Source organism: Dermacentor silvarum, chromosome 1, assembly GCF_013339745.2.
Source record: "Dermacentor silvarum isolate Dsil-2018 chromosome 1, BIME_Dsil_1.4, whole genome shotgun sequence".
Classification (NCBI taxonomy): Eukaryota; Metazoa; Arthropoda; class Arachnida; order Ixodida; family Ixodidae; genus Dermacentor; species Dermacentor silvarum.
In genome coordinates, this window is record NC_051154.1 from 72,237,567 (window position 1) to 72,255,072 (window position 17,506).

A 17,506-nucleotide genomic window follows, 5' to 3' on the forward strand; every position below is an offset into this window, starting at 1 on the left:
TTTTGCTTCACTGAGCCTAGTCGCGATGAGTCGATGAGGAAACAGCTAGTGTTTACAGCACAGCGAATACTTCCCCACGAAAAAAACAAAAAAAAAAAAACAACCAGCCATAATCTGCAAGGCAGAATCGCGGTGCCCGGTCAGCTTACGAACAACAGTGCAATAGTAGCAACCATATTTGTTTGCGGATGAAGTTTCATCAGTGTCGTATTTTCTGTTGAAGTGCGCATAAAGTAAATGTTAAACTTTTAGCCTAAATTGCTAACTTGATACCGCATATAAAAGGCCGTAATATTTATCGACATCAAAGAGCAGTATCGCAGAGAAGGGAACTTGGCGGGCGGGAAGGACATAAAACTGCGACCGTAGTCAGCCGTAGTTGGGCACAGCATGTGTGCCATGGCGGCTGCCATGTTAGTGAATGTACGATGTGTTTTTAAGGAACCCGTGGTGTTAACGCCTGCGCAATCTCATACGTGCAGTAGTATATTTGGATAGTTTTATCTATGGCTGCTGTTATGACTTCAAAACAACGCAAGGCAACTGAATTACCCTTGTCCTTCGCGGCTTTGTGGATCTATCAGCGTGCATCAATGTGCAGCGCTTTCTCTGGCGCCAATTTACCATTTCGAGGTAATTATACTTCTTATTTATGCTTCTGTAGTACTGTTTTTCTTTATCCTGACGGTGGACGTAAGTACGGTGCCGTCAGGCCGATTGCTGTGTGCGTTGCAGCAATAACATGCCTGTTTCCGACAATGCTGTGCAAGATTTCTGTCTAGAGTTCCTTATATCTGTCTACAGATTCGATGGAACACACATCTTATGTTGATTTTGTGTGCTTTATAATTGTCCTGTCATGTCAGGTGGCGTCATTTTTTATTATGATAAACATTTTGAGCTAGCATGTAGCAACTGTCCTAAAATATTGCGGAGCCACATTATTCTAATTTGGAAGCAAATATTGCCAGCTTTTTGCTTGCAAACGTTTAGTGGTAGAACTAGCACCCCTGCTTTCAACTGTTTCTATATATGTGTATTTTTGTGCCCAGGTTTTTTAAACCACTTTTCGAAAGGATGTCCTCTGGTCGAAACCAACGAAAAGCTCTCAATCAAGATTGCTGACCTGACGAAGATCTCGAAAGAGGAATCTGTAAAAAGACATTCTGTGCTAATAAATGCTTCTAGCAATTTACCAGTTTTTCGTTATCTGGTGCATTGCAATGTTTTCTTTCACAGCAATAGGCCTATTAGACTAATACACAAATAGACAGACTAGACTAATAGGCCTATTAGACTAATACACTAATAGACCTACTAGACTAATAGGCCCATTAGACAAATGCACTAATAGACCTAATAGATGGTTATTGGTGTCAATAACCTAATAGGCTACTAGTTTCTGTATTAGAATTTTTGCTAGGGGTACGTCCATTGGCAGCCACTCACGTACCATCAATCAGTTAACTTGGGGCGAAGCACCAACATTGGACTATTATTGCGTCAATGCGCATTATTCACAGACTGAGATTCCCATGAAATGCGCACTGCGCAAGAGATGGTAGCACAGGGCCAGCAAATCTTAATGGTGCTCAGCGATGCTTTTTGTTCGCCCACCTTCCCGCGCTTCTATCTCGCGGAGGCTGTTGAATTGCGCACGCGATGTGCAAAAACTCAATTAAATCCAGAAAAAAGAAACGCAACGAACGAATTTTCGGTATGTTGAAATTTTCATTAATATCGAGGTTCACTTTTGAGTGAGAACGGTAGTGGAGGACCGAAAGCCACTTTAAAGCACTTCCACAATGAAAGGCAGTTTATTGATCAAGGCCAGGTTTAAAAGTAAGAAAAAATCCGAGGACACCTAAGCACTTATGAGTTGTGAATGCGAAAGCATTATTGTCCAATTGAACGCCGCTGAGCGGTCCTTCGAGTTATGAACTCCTCGCGGGCAATGAGCGCGTTGAGATGCTTGGCCTTGCTTGGCGCGTTTTGATATGGCCTTACCGAGGCTCAGTTGGAACGCAGGCGAGAGCTTGCGCGGACAAGGAAGACGAAGATAACACAGACTTCCGAGAGCGAGGGTGACTTGGCGATGCCCTCTCCCCTCCCGCAACACCTGGCGTTTTATCACTGCAGCAGGTGTTCCCTTTCGCCCCCTCTGCTCCGTCAAGGCGCACTCCTGACATGGCAAGGCAGCCAATGGAAATTTAGGTGCCGTTTTTCGCTTGTCCATATGGCAAACTCAGGCATTTTCGCTCAATGGTCCATTTGATGCTTTTGCACGAATAACATTTAACCACTAACAAATGCTTAATGGAGAATGGCAGGTAAAAGTGGTTTGTATTTTAATGACACTTTTGTCATATCAAACCCACCTGCTAAATATGCTGTCAAATCTCAACAGAAATGTTATACAATAGTGGTACAGTGGTATGCACTTTATACAGATGTGCTTTTATAGAAACAATATGTACAATAAATTTATATATAGGAAAGAGCCCATGGCTGCTCACACAGGTAGCTGAAATTACTCCATTCATACCCAGAATACATTCCAACTTGCTCGCCAATGCCAATAGGTGCCGGCACGCAAACTGGTCTAGAACAAGAGAGAGACTATCATAAAGTTACCTAGCACCTTCTCCCAAGCTCACTGGTGACTATGACTCAATATAAATAATTTTCTGCATCCCTGATGAAAAATCTTGAAAGCCTAACTACCAGAAAGCTTTATTTTGCTCTTCAGATTGTTTATCCTCATCATAGCATCATTGGAATTGCTCAAAGACAATAACTGGGAAGGGTCACAGCCTAACCTCCCTTATCCGAGTATGGAACCGCTACTTCCTTTACTTGAGATCACTTTACTAAGGCTAGTAGACCACTTGCATTCCAACAGTTCGTTGCTTCCTTCAACCTAAATTAATTGAAATTTGAGGTTTTACGTGCCAAAACCACAATATGATTATGAGGCATGCCGCAGTTGGGGACTCCGGATTAATTTTAACCACCTTGGGTTCCTTAATGTGCACCCAATGCACGGTACGCGGATGTTTTTTGCATTTCGCTTTAGTCGAAGTGCGGCCGCCGCAGCCAGGATGTGATCCCGCGCCCTCAGGCTTAGCAGCACAACGCCAAAGCCACTATGCCACCACGGCGACGCCTTAAACCTAAGGAGACCCTCAATTCTCATTGAAATACATCTATCTTATTCGTGCGTAGGTACCTTCGCAAGCTGATGCAGTAAGGCAAACAAATGGCACTTGGTACAACCTCTAAAAATCCGATGAGTTCAAGGTGCATTACGCTTGACCCTTCACCACTGGTCTTGCAGCTGTTGCAGTCAGGAAGCAGTGACCTCAAGCACCGCCTACAGTACCAAGTCATGCAACATTGGAGACAGGGAGAACATTTCCGGGTGCAGCAGCCTAATGAAAAACAGACTAATCTGAGCCAAGCAATGCACTTTCCAAAACTGAGCTGCAGAATTGTATGCATGAGAAGCCTCCATCTGAGCAGTGAGAATAGTTGGCGTCATAATACAACACAAAGCATAATTTACTCTTTTGGCTTATGCCCTTTATCTTTGCAGAACTCTCAACAATGCGTTTTATGTGAAAGAGCAAAAAGGGCTTGTTACATTGCCCAAATAGGCGCCGTTTAGTGATACACAATAGACAGTTGCTAATGCCAGTTTTCACGGGTTATTTTGCAATTAGGGTGCTGTGTCTAAATGTCACAAAACTAGACTAAATACAGGGCTCACGTGTAAACCGTATTATGAACATGAGCCACAGGAGTCACAGTTTGCGCGTGTCCTAGCATGGCGCACACAATATATGCATGCCGGGTATCCCACTTAACTCGGAGAAAGTTTAAAAAATAAATTGAGGCCTTCTGTGTGGATGAAGAAATCTGTATGTTGCTGTGTAAGCTTCTCAAAAAGCCGCCAATATTTTTGTCTTTTAATTGTGTAATTAGCAGTGAACATCAATCTAATATTTAAATTTTCAACTTTATGGGCACAATGTTATAACAAAGTTTCCGGAGCACATTTGGAAAAAAAACATATCATCGCTTTCAGCTGTTTGTGACGCGTTGCCTTTTGTGTCGCTAAAATGTGCTCTGCAAATCATTTATTGACATTGTGGCCGTAAAATTAATTTTAAGGTTTGTTATCTAATCAGTACCAAATTACCTAATAAAAACACAAAATTGTGGAGGCTTCTTCATGAGGTTACTGACAGACATCTGCACAGAAGATTTTTTTAACTTGCTCTGCATTAGCTGGGATGCCCGGTGTATTTCATTTAAAGCACAGTGGTGCCTGGCCAATCGTGCGCTCACCTTAAACAATTTCACAGGAGGGTCCTGGGAAATCCCTGGGTGCTGACTCCAGCGGATGCGGAAAGTGCCCCCCTCCTCATCAATCCACTCGAGGTCCTGGCCATAACGGCGGTCGTAGAGGCAGGGCAGCAAGAAACGAATCAACCGCTTCCGTCGCTGTCTCCGTCGCCGTCTCCGTCGCCGGGGGGGAGGCGGTGGGGCTGGCTTGCTCTCGACAATATTCCTGCAAAGCAAGCGGCCGTGCCAACAAATTAAAATCAAATGGCTGCGCACCACCATCGGACCAGTGACTGGAGCGGCGCACACTGGCCACAACTCGTCGAGACCACTAGTTTAATTTCATTGAGATAGCAATTATATGGACACCCCAGGCGCATTTCTGCGGTCGCCGTGAGGTTCCGCATAAGTCCAACAGCGACACAATCGTCGCCGCGCGCCGTACGCTGAGTGAAAGCGTACGAGGATGAGCTGGCTATCGCGGCTCAATGTAGTGCACGCGAGGGTGGAAGGCAGGCCGGAAGGGCGCGGTCTCTTTCGCGCGCTGAAACACGGGGCCTAGGCGACGCAGAGGGAGAAGGGGGGGGGGGGGGTGCATTCTGCTTCGTCGGCTGCTGCTGCTGTTCACGGCGCGGCCGCGCGGGCGCTGTATCCTGAAACCGATCTGCGATGGGGACAAAGTGCATGCGCCTAGTGCAGGTAGCTTCGTATGCGTTGTGCTGTCGACGTTTATAGTTCGCATTGAAGTGAGACGAGAGACAGCGCTGTGGTCAATTTGCCCGCTGGCTTTCCCACTCCGACGTTTTCACGAGTTTCCGGGTCATCGAGCGAAATTGTTCATGTTTACCTGTGCGCGCGTGACACTGTGCTCGTCTTTTTAGTTAGTGAGCGAATGTTTACAACTTTAAACTGCCCATTCAACTACTATCCTTGCTTCGTATAGCTCTCTACTAATTTGCTACCGCAATCGATGCTTCGCCTTTCGGGCGAAACTGCGACTTAATTTTTATTCGTGGAGGTTGACCACAGAAAAATTATGCGGATCCCACGCACTGTGTGAATCGATGTAAGCGAAGCTTTCTGGGCTGTTTGCGTTGATTGACGATAATTGGTGGTGACGCTTATGGCAAATGTCTAAGTTCATCAGCGCAATACTAGAGTGGTGAGCTGATGTTAAACATTATTGCGTGCACCATTTGCGTTTGTCTACGTAGTACACAGAACACACAGTGAGAGGTGGTTGCTTGAGGTGTTGTTGTGTGCCATTGTTCATAGCCTGCGAGAAGGTTAGTGCTCCACACGGCGCAACGCATCGTGGCACAGGTGTTACAAATTATGGGGCTTTACGTGCCACGCCCACAAACTGATTATGAGGCACGTGGCAGTGGGGGACTCCATTTTATTTTTCATCACCTGGGATTCGTTAACGTGCACCTACATATGAGTATTTGAGAGTTTTTGCATTTCACCCCCGTCGAAATCCGGCTGCCGCGGTCGAGATCGAAGCCGCGACCTCGAGCAACGCGATTGCAACAAAACTACCGCGGCGGGCACACAAGTGTTGATTGTTTATTGCGATAGCAATATGGACACTTCAAGCGGATTTCTACCGCCGTGAGATTCCGTATAAAGTCCAAGGACGATACAATCGTCGCCGCGCGCCGTATGTCCGTATGTGCGAGTGAAAGCGCGCGGGGGACGCGGGCCTTCACGGAGAGCGAACGCACGTCGGAGAGCAAACGCGACGTCCGTCGCGCGAAAGGCCGTGGGGGTATGGGAAGGAGGGAGGGAGGGAGGGGGGGGGGCGACGCTGTGCTGCGGCACCAAATGCGTATCTTGCAACCGGGCGCAAGGGTAACTAGCGACGCAATCTCCCACGCGAAAGCAGCACAGCGGGAAGGAGACTCCTTACATCGCTTTTTTTCTTCTCCCGCCCTGCCCCCATGTAGGCGAGCGAAGAGTAACAAAGCTGTTCACTCGTTTCGTGACGGCGCCATTCTACCCATTCTCTGCCCCTCCCCCTACCTCCTCTCTACCATTCCATCTGCCTTCAACCATTCCCACCTTCCCTCCGGACTGTTGCACATTAGTCGAAAGGTAAGCGCTGCAGTGTCTGAGATGCTTTGGCGGGGGGTCACGGATCATTACAGCATACCAGATGATATTGTGGCGACTCCCAGGAAGCTCCAGAGGGCATTGTCGCGACGCGATGGAAAGGTCCAAACGAGTTTCACGCGTCGCCTTTCCTCTCTTCCGCACTCCTGCCATGTATACACACGCTCTGAACCACCTCCTCACGCGGCGTGCAAGACAGCGACAGCAGAGGAAAAGCCGAAGAAGCCAAGAAAGCGTCTCTTTAAAAGGCATTATTAAAAGGCACGGGTGCCATATCGCGATCGGCTTGGAGCATCACAGCGCCTGTTCGACCGGAAGACCTAACGGCGACCGGGCGCAATTTTTTGGTCAGGTCACAGCCCGCGCCCGCCGTCTGAAGCCCAGTCCGGGCCCGCACTTATTGAGCCTGGCCCGAGCGCACCGGAGGAACTCTCTGAGCACATGCTTTAAAATGTCAGTGCTTAGGTGGTATACATCGAAAGACATTACAATAATGCTGCAGTGACAATGAAGCGCTGGAAGAAAATTCATCACCACTTCACAGCTAAACAAAAAAAAAAAACAAAAAAAAACACAGAAGCAAAGGCTCGGTTACAATTATGGCAAGGTATTCTATTTAAAGCATTCGTCTACACATGTTGAAAACAGTGTAGATTCTACAAAAAAGATTAAACAGATTTGTGCCCAGTTGACGGTCGACCGTCAACTGGGCTTTGGAGGTCGCCGAAAGTCAAGGGCTTAAGGCCACCTCACGCCGCCTAGCAGAAGAAACCCAGTAATTTAAATAATTCTACATCTGACGAAAATAACGTCTTCCCTCCTCCACTACAGATTTGTAAAAATGGTTCTTGATTAATAAATAGTTCTTGTGTAGCAAAAAAAAACCAATTATATTAGGTGAACAGAAAGCAAAAGCAGCTGAAATTCTAGACGCGCATATATATTCTAACTTGGGCGCCAAAACAATGAGTGAGTGTGGAGAATGTGCTGTCACAACGACGCTGCCGAGCCCACGACGAAGCACAATTTTCATGTATAGATTTAAAGCCCGCGAAGAACACTGTGAATGCGGTTAAGGTGAAAGCCATCGATGTGTACTGCAGGTACAAAATAAAGCAATCGTCAATGTCGTGCAATAAATAAAAAGCGGTAAGATGGCGCAATTAGAATAAAATCATCGTATCGAGAGCAACAACAGACAAATCGTATGAAGAGCAGTTAGTATCTTTTTTTTTTTTTTACTTTTGCAATAACAAAGTTAAGAAATCAGGAGATTTACGTGCCAGAACCACCATTTTGTTTTAACTGTTCTTGATCTTGTTTCCTTAACAGGGTTCGTAAAAATTCAAGGATATTCCAGGACCTGTCACAGGTTATTCAACGACTCAAAGCGGCATCCAAAGTGGGGTTTCCTTACTCTAACATTTCAAAAAATTACTATTTTTATTGCACTTACAATAAATACTTATATATGACAATTATAATAAAAATGTCTAGTCTTGATAGCTTCTCAAGATCGCAACACAAAATGAACGCCTACAACAGCGGCTGAGATTTCTCCAGTATAGGCTGGGCAAAGTTCACCAAAAATATTCAAAACTCAGCATCGGGTTATCGCACTAAAATAAAAAGAAATAAATGTATATCCCAATGATCATCAAACATTTCCAAAACATTCAGCATACCGTATTTTCCGGTGTATAATACGCGTTTTTCTGACTTTTTCGTCGGTGCATCTTATAGAACGGTGCGACCTATGTATGTTTTTCTTTTTTTCCCCGAAAAAACTGCTGCCAAAATCGGATCCGATGTTGTGGCCACGCGAAGCGCGCCGGTTGACTTCATTGCTACGGGTTCTGTGCGCGCGCGCTGTCGAGGTGCCGGGTCCTCGTGATCAAGTTCCCGAGCGCCATGCGAGAAGGATGGAGCAGCAATGCAAGCGGCAGTAGATCGATCCCGAGTCGATCGACCCCGAAGTCCTTGCATAAGCAGATCGCTGTCAAAATACAGCGCGCACCGCTGCGCAAACGGCGCAGTTGCTACGAGAGTACAGGCAGACGCCCCCCCCCCCCCCCCCCCCCCCGCCCGCCCGGGCTGCCTTTCTGCTTAAGTTTCGTCCCTTGTGTGCGATTCGGCTCACCGCCGCACGCTTTCACTCGCACATACAGCATAAGGCGCGCGGGGAGGATGTTAACGCCCTTGGACTTTATACGGAACATCGCGACAACCACAACGGCAAAAATGCGCGTGCGATTGCTTGCGCGTCACCCGCGTTCACGGAGCGAAACGTCAATCTAACTTTTATTGCGATAACAATTATATGGACACTTCAAACGGATTTCTGCCGTCGGCGTCGCCGTGAGGTTCCGTATAAAGTCCAAGGGCGATAAAATCGTCGCCATGCGCCGTATGCGCGAGTGAAAGCGCGCGGGGCACGCGCGCTATCCCGGAGAGTGAACGCACGGCGGAAAGCAAACGCGACCTTCGTCACGCGAAAGGCCTTGGGGGTATGGGTGGGAGGGAGGGAGGCGGGGCGACGCTGTGCTGTGGCACCAAATGCGTATCATGCGACCGGGCGAAAGGGGAACTGGCCACTCAATCTCCCACGCGAAAGCAAGAAAGCAGGAAGGCAGCGCGGGAGGGAGGGGAGGGGCAGCTTCTACTCTGCCAACAACTGCGCTTGTACATTGCCCGGCTGTGGCGGTCGCCCACACCGTCTCTTAAAAGCGATCTCCACACGGTCTGACCTTTGTATGCGCTGTGCATTCGCCGCTCAGTTTCCGTTAAAGAGATAGACTGCACGAACCTTCGCTCGCTGCGGCGGCTGCGCTTGCTGCCAGCGTTTTGACAGTCGTCTGCGGTCATTGAGTGTGATCTATCCATGTTTGCGTGTGCGCGCTGACACCACGCTTGTTAATTCAGTTAGTAAGCGAAATTGTCCAAGTTTATGCAGCCGATAAAACTACTATCCCTACTCCGAATAGCTCTCTACTAATTTGCTATCGCAATTTATGCTTCGCCTTTCGGGCGAAACTGAGACATTTCTTTTAAATCGATTACCGAAAGATCAGGTGCATCACCGGTGCGACTTGTATACGTTTTTTTTTTCTCGGAAAAACTGCCGTTTTGAGGGGGCGACTTAAAGGTGCGACTTATAGACCGGAAAATACGGTACTGTTATTGCACTTATATTATCATAAATATAACAAACCTTCATCCAAAGGCACTGAGCATCAGTGAAGTTGCTTCACTATAGCTCTCTAGCTTCACCTCGCGCCCAAGAGTAAAAGTGAGACGAGGTAGACCGACAGGCGAGGAGTGAAACGAACGATAGGGTTAGGAAAGCAGCGTAAACACTGCCAGCCCCGAGCAGGCACCGAAGCGCGGCACGGGTCTCTCGCTCTGTTCGCGGTTTGACGCGGTGAAGCCTTTTATTTTTTTTTTCCGTGCAGTTCTGCAAAACGGAACCACGTGTGCTCGCGCTGGCGTATTGTTTCTGAAATGGGGAGTTTGTCAGATCGATGCTGATCTACCACAGAAAGGAAGTCGCAAAGTCGATATCAGAGTGCACTGCTCACGAAATTCAAGGATTTTCAAGGAAGGAAAAAAATTACAGCACTTTAAAGGGCCTTGAAAATGCACATTTCAGTTTCAAGAGTTTTCAAGGACCTGTACGCCCCCTGCTTAAGTAATTAGGAAGAAATTAGGAACCACGTTTTCCAACTAGTCACCTAAACTTCGCACAGAATGCCTTGAATATATTATGCAGAACGCGCGCGTGCTATCGAAGGCTCAATATAGACCCACCAGCTCAGGCTGGGCAAAAAAAAAAAAAAGGCGTTAACTGTGCATTCCTATAATCGTGTTCCCGTCAGTATGTTTAGTGAAAGAAGAAAGAGCGGCTGATAGATACGAAAATGAAACGAAGCGCGCCTTTTTCTCCCGAGCACAATTATTTTTATTTAGGGGTATGCGAATAGTGACTTTTGGAGTCATGAGGGAGGTAGTGGCCGAATACTGCACCAGGGAGGGTTATCGCACTAAAATAAAAAGAAATAAATGTATATCCCAATGATCATCAAACATTTCCAAAACATTCAGCATACCGTATTTCCCGGTGTATAAGACGCGTTTTTCCTGCTCTGGTTAGGGAGTGACTTAGATGAAGCTTAGTGGGCCTTCCTAGTTTGGTTGCACCTGAACTAGCTCTCGGCAATATATTTTTTTCTTGCCGGTGTCAGGCACCACTCCATGCCTGAAAATGTGGTGGACTGGAGTAGGATTCGAAGTTACGACCTTCAGATTTGAAGCCGGGTTTTCTACCTCTGCTCCACGCCACCACCGTATGCACTCCACACCACCAGGAGTGCATACGGCAGGCATTGCCAAATCCTGACTGGGAGCTTACCACTGTCGTTGAAAAGAATAGTGTACAATCATTGCATTCTATACCGGTGCTAACATATGGGGCAGAAACTTTGAGGTTAACAAAAGCTCGAGATCAAGTTAAGGACCGCATAATGAGCGATGGAACGAAAAATCTTACGTTAAGACTAACGTTAAGAGACAGGAAGAGAGCGGTGTGGATCAGAGAACAAACGGGGATAGCCGATATTCTAGTTGACATTAAGCGGAAGAAATGGAGCTGGGCAGGCCATGTAATAAGTAGGATGGATAACCGGTGGACCATTAGGGTTACAGAATGGATACCAAGAGAAGGGAAGCGCAGTCGAGGTCGGCAGAAAACCAGATGGGATGATGAAGTTAGGAAATTTGCAGGCGCAAGTTGGAATACGCTAGCGCAAAGCAGGGGTAAGTGGAGATCACAGGGAGAGGCCTTCGTCCTGCAGTGGACATGAATAGGCTGATGATGATGATGATGATGAATAGTGACTTTTGAGTCCGAATCCAAATAACAATCGAATAATGCCAGAAGCGAATCGAATTGAATGCCGAACAGTTTTCGAATAATGAACAGCCTATATCACAATTATTATAAAACGATGTTCACCTCCTAGTATACTTATAGTTAGCAAGTTTCTGTCACTAGATATTACATTTTGAAGCGTCGTTTACTAAAAGCAGAAATGAAGCATTAGGAGCAAACGAGCAAAAGTTTCCTCGCATGCCGACGACTCTTCAGAGAATGCGGATGAACGCTGCATAGCCCGTAAAGTGTACGTACCTACTCCACGTAGCCTGCTCCACTACGCAAGTCTTCATGTTTTATGTATGTACATGGCCCGCGGGGGTGAACATTTACCGTACTTCTGCTCCAACTTTATGTTTATTTGGGAGCAGTTGACGTCTTGAAATATTCGAAAAGTATTTGAAAAACATTCGTACTTACGGATAGTGACTATTCGATTCGAAGATCGAATCGAGTAGGACACTATTCGCTATGTTATTCTAAAGTTTAGAATATTCGCCCGTACAACCCCATTTTTATTGCGATAGCAATTATATGGACACTACAGGCGAATTTCCGCCGTCGGCGTCACCGTGACTTTCCGCATAAAGCCCAAATGCAATAATATCGAGGCCGCACGCCGTATGCTGTAGGTGCGAACGAAAGCTTGCGAAGGTGAGCCGAGAAGTATGGTGGCGTGATGCAGCGGTGTTTTCTCGAGCGCGCAAGGGAGGAAGGCGGAGAGATGTGCGCATCTCCTTTTTTCTACTCTAGCTCCGCGCGCGTCCTATCTTGGAGGCAATCTGCGCTGGGTTCGAAGGCAGGCTGACGAGAAATAGCTGATGGCTTCGCGCGCCTAGTTCGCGTTGAAGCAATATGCAGCACGAAGGGGAATTCGCTCGCCGCTTTCATCACGCCAGCGTATAGCGTTGTGACAGCGACTCTCCGCGGTCATTGAGTGAGATGCCCTCGTGCTTGCCTGTACGCGCGTCACAACGTGCTTGTTAATTTGGTTCGTAAGCAAATGTTTAGAGCAGTTTATGCAGCTGATAAAACGACTAAACTTACTTCCTATAGCTATCTAATGATTTGCTATCGCAATGAATGCTTCGCCTGTTGGGCGAAAGTCCGACTTCTTCAGGAGATAAATATATATATATATATATATATATATATATATATATATAGTAGTGTAGGAACCACGCTGGCCCTCAAGGTACAATTTTAGAGAAAAGGGAACGGCATACGTTGTTTTTCCACAATACATTTCTGACGTTTCCGTGGTGGACCAGCCTTCGCCTCAGTCAGACTTTGACAAAGGCTCGTCCACCAGCCGAAAGTCAGTAATTTACATATAGTGCAAAAAGAACGTATGACCTACTCTCCTGTTGGCAGATAGCACAATTCTAGTCGTCAACACGATTCACGAGAAAGCGAAATGAGTAATCGACTGATTAACAAGATTTCACTAATTAAGTTTCGAACAATTATTTTACGGCGCATATTGCAAGTTACGAATTGTAGCCAGTGAGTTCGCAAGGAGTATCCCCTTGAAACGAATTCTGAGGATAACACCACCAGTTTCGAGATATTCATTCCCAAAGTGTCCGACAAAATGCCTTGGCATTCCAGTTATTTTTGTGTTTCAAAGCATGAAACGGCGTTTTGTTGAAAAAAGTAAGTGGAACAACGGTGAATTTTTACTAAAATTTGACGGCGTATCTCTTGAACTGCTGTCATGAGATTTCGTTCCAAGCGGATATTCCTTGCAATCACATCGGCTATAATGCCTGAATTGCAATATGCGCCATGAAGTACTTCGTTAAGAACAAATCAGTGATATTTTGTTCATTAATCAATTACGCATTTCATTTTTCATTTCTCGAGCTAATACTGTCCGTTTCTTCGAGTAATCCAGCTCAAGGAGTAAAACTGCGCTAACAGCCACAAACGACGTTTTTTTTTTTTTTTTTTTTTTTTTGGCATCGATGACACATATGACCTCACCTCCCACCCCTCATCTAGGCCTTTAACCTTCATATCTCCACTTTACGACGAATCAATGTACAACATGCAACGCTTTGATTAAAGGCACCACACGGGCAAATACGTAACGTAAGAAATTGAAATGGTTGCTAAGTGACGCTTGAACCGAAAGAATAAAGGTAGAAAAAAGCTTTTTTTTTTCCGTGGCCAATCTGACAGTCATCAGAAATTGGGTACAATTATCTAATTAACTAATATTCCTCAATAAACATTTAAAGCGACTACTTTAGGGACCATGCTACAATTGCTGAATTTCAGCCTGTCAGCGCTCGAGGTCCGGGAGACAGTAAGAGCCGCAGAAGCCCTAAACTGAGGGGATCTCCCGCAAGCAGGAGATCCCCTCAGTCTAGCCAGATAACCAAGCCCAGCCAATCAGAACTTCAGCAGCAGACGAAATGGACATGTCCACTAGGTGGACACTTACAGAATGAACACTTACTGCTCGCTAGAGCTGACATCCCTGCTAAGTGAGGCAGAACTACGCTCAAGCCTTATTCGCATCCTACCTGAGGGAAACATTGCACTGCTCACCTGCCATACCCCTTCTGTAAATGCAAAGCTTTTGGCAGCGGATCATCTGACCATCCCCAACTTCCAACTAGCTGCTCGCGTCTATCAAGCCACTCCGCCCAACACCTGCCGAGGAGTCATACATCATCTAACACCTAAAGCTTCATCGGCTGAACTCATCGGAAACCTCTGGGACCCCGACTGGGTCACCTTTCGCACGAACCCACACCGCCCTCATCGCGTTTTCTGGATCCCAAATTCCACGCTGGGAAAACTATCGGCGCGTGATACATATGGTGCGCTGTGCCCCATACGAGCCTCGAGCACAATTCTGCTCCGTCTGTTCCAGCCTCGGTTACGGTGCGGATATATGCCCCAATACCGAAGTTATAAAATGCCTTACATGTGGACTTACATTAGACTCACCGAACCAATCTCACGCCTGCCGCACGGGCTGCCTTCACTGCGGCAGGGACGAACAAGCTGCAGATCCTCGCTGCAAAGTCCAACCTACTGCAGAATGCGCCCTCCGTCAAGCGGATTACGAATGCCGTCTGCGTCTCCATCGCGGTCTGCACGGAGCCGGAGACGCAGACTTCGTCTCCAGTAGCAGACGGCGCAGACGGAGACTCAGACGGCGTGTGTAATATACGGAACAGGCAATATACGATACAGCCATCAGCTCGGCAGCAATTCATGCCCTTGGCTACCTCGCCTACACGGGCGGTATACATCGCCAAAACACCGGCTTCGACTGCGACACGCTCGCACCAACCACACCAGGAGCAGCTCCAAGACCCCACACCGCTCACCCAGTGGACCCGCGAGCCAGGCCGCCCCAACCTCGCGGGCTGCAGCGGAACTCCTTTCTCAGGCATGTCAACCAGGCAGCCCTTTCTTCAGCCATCTGCCATGCATCCGGCTATTAATACAGAGATACATTTTTTCCAACACATCACCCACCACCATTACTCAAGAAGTAGCTCCAGCGCTCTTAATCGACAGACCTCCTCTCCCGTCTGAGATTAACTCGCTGCACTCCAACCAATTGGGCTACGCCTCTCTGGAGGCAAGTTATTGAGCAACGCCTTGCGGCATGCCCTCTCATCGCCAGTCCTGCTTTCACGGAAGCCTTAGACCGACACAACTCTTTAGAACAGCCCTTTTGAACAAGCGAGATTTGAGCCCGGGTACTCGCGGTCCGAAGGCGAGCGTCATACCCACTACGCTATACAACCACGTTTTCTCGTCTTTGTTTTACGCTATACACCCACGCTTGCAGAGCTCCGCTGTTTCATCAGATTTCACATGCGTGGAACTGGCTTAATTTTTGGCTCTCACCCTACTCGCACCTCAGCTATGTAGGCAAGGATCTCACGGCGATAGAGGACATCCCATCCTACGTCACCATTCGCCGGAACCTCTCTTACCCCTTGCGGTTTTCTAATGTCTATTGCCCCCTCGTGCATCCTTAGATGACGCCTTTCGCATACGCTCTGCTCGCCTCTTTTCGCGTCTCATTTAACGCCCCGCACACAGCTTGGGGCTACCGAAACAACACCCCAGAGGCACTCACCTTCTAAAAACGTTTAGCGATCATTCCTTTCTTTTGCTTAACGAACCAGATGCGTTATAACGTTATAACGTTATATATAACGTTATATAACGTTATATATAACATTATTTATATATATATATATATAACGTTATATAACGTTATAACAAGATGCGTTAAGAACCAGATGCGTTAACCAGCACGCGTTATAAAAAATCGGTTCAACGGGACACAACGCCGGATCTGAACTTTACACGTGATCCCTTGATGGCAACATGGAACAACACCGACGACACGCTCACAAGCGACCACACTCTTCTTATCACCACGCTACACACCAAAGCATTCAAGCGCCGCCGAAATCCACACGTATTACGAACTGGTCCCGCGTGAGACGGGTGCGTCGGGCTGCCCCAACTGCCTCCACACTGTAGGAATGGGTTCATGCGCTACACACTTGTGTTAACGCTCACACCACATGGACTCGAGACCAGCGCGTCGGATGCGCCACCCGACCAAAATCTCCTTTATCTTTGGGATGCTCGGCGAGTCCTTCCGAAACGTTGGCGCCGCAACGAAAGCAACCGTCGCTTACGTGCTTTCCGACACACTTACGCGAGAGCGCTGACTTCACACTTGCGATTGTCTACCCATTGTCATGCATCTCGGCTCTGCCATGGCGTCTCCTTCACTCCCTTTTTAATGCTTCTGACATAGTGGAAGCTCTCTATCAAGATCTCCACGACACCTACATTTCCCCATACAACAAACTAAGGTACCCAGATTACACAGGAGCCCCCTCAATCAATCCCAATCTTTCGGATCCTTTCACTTTTCATGAACTTCGCGCCGCTGTTTCGGCTCTCCAAAGCAATACTTTTACGGGTCAGGACAAAGTCTCCAATCGTCTCCTTCGCAATCTCGCCGACTCCAATTCCCTATTCACTAGGCGCGCGAGAACACAGTGCACACGAAGCCATCAGCTATCAGGTCCGCTAGCCTTCGAACCCACCGCATATTGCCTCCAAAATGGGACGCGCGCGGCCGCGCTCAGCCACCGCAGCTGTAGTAGAACATCACAGGAGATGCGCACACCTGCCGCCCTCCCCTTCTTGAGCGCATGTGAAGACGGCGGCACCCTCCGCGCCTTCCTTCGTCGCGAGCGCGAGAAGACACGGCCGCATCAAGACACCGACCTTCTCGGCTCACCGTCGCAAGCTTTCGCTCGCACCTACAGCATACGGCGCGCGGACGCGATGTTATCGCACTTGGACATTTACGGAACATAGCGCCGACGGCGACGCCGGAAATTCGCCTGGAGTGTCCTTATAATTGTTCACGCAATACTACTACTACTACGACTACTACTACTACTACTACTTCTACTAATACTACTAAAAATAATAATAATAATAATAATCTCATTTTCGTATAGCACATTACGGTGACAAACATGTCGGAAGTTTCGCTAGGACCAAGTGGCTTTAATTGTGCGGTTTCATTTTGTGCGCTGAATTACAAAAAATAAATAAAAAGAAACTTAATTCGTAATTTTAGTTCATTAAACAGCTTATTGGTTTGCACGGGCCACCAAAGAAGTTCTGGCCGGCAAAGAAGATAATTCTGTCTCCCAACCGGCACAACAGCAGAAAATCGTGTAAACGAACGCAGTTAAATCGAACCACTGCATACGTCGAACCATGCCGCCGAAAGACTAGAATCATTCGATCCGTTCTCTCTCTCCGTGCGTGCGTGCTGCATGCGCGCGCGCACGCACGCACGCGCACACACACACACACACACACACACACACACACACACACACACACACACACACACCACATGTTTTTTTTTTTTTGTTTATTTTTTACTTTAAACAGATTTTTAAACAATCGAGATATCTTTGTTCCACCTCTACAGGTGGATTACCTTGCACGAAAACTTGCACTGTCCAGGTAGCTAATGCAATATATTCACTTATGAACTTACGAATCATTCACTTAAGCGCGCTTGTTTCAACTGCA

General features: G+C 47.2%; 2 protein-coding genes across 2 annotated transcripts in view; one reads left to right on the plus strand and one right to left on the minus strand.

Annotated features, from left to right (window-relative positions):
- The window catches only part of LOC119465733 (tubulin polymerization-promoting protein homolog), a 114,851-nt gene that overhangs the window by 60,843 nt on the left and 36,502 nt on the right, over window positions 1–17,506 (plus strand). The window lies entirely within an intron of this gene.
- LOC125943923 (uncharacterized) overlaps window positions 1–17,506 on the minus strand; it is a 61,379-nt gene that overhangs the window by 34,676 nt on the left and 9,197 nt on the right. The window contains exon 2 of the mRNA XM_049663501.1: window positions 4,351–4,573. Within this exon, the coding sequence (XP_049519458.1) occupies window positions 4,351–4,573 (223 nt within the window). The remainder of the gene's footprint in view (window positions 1–4,350; window positions 4,574–17,506) is intronic.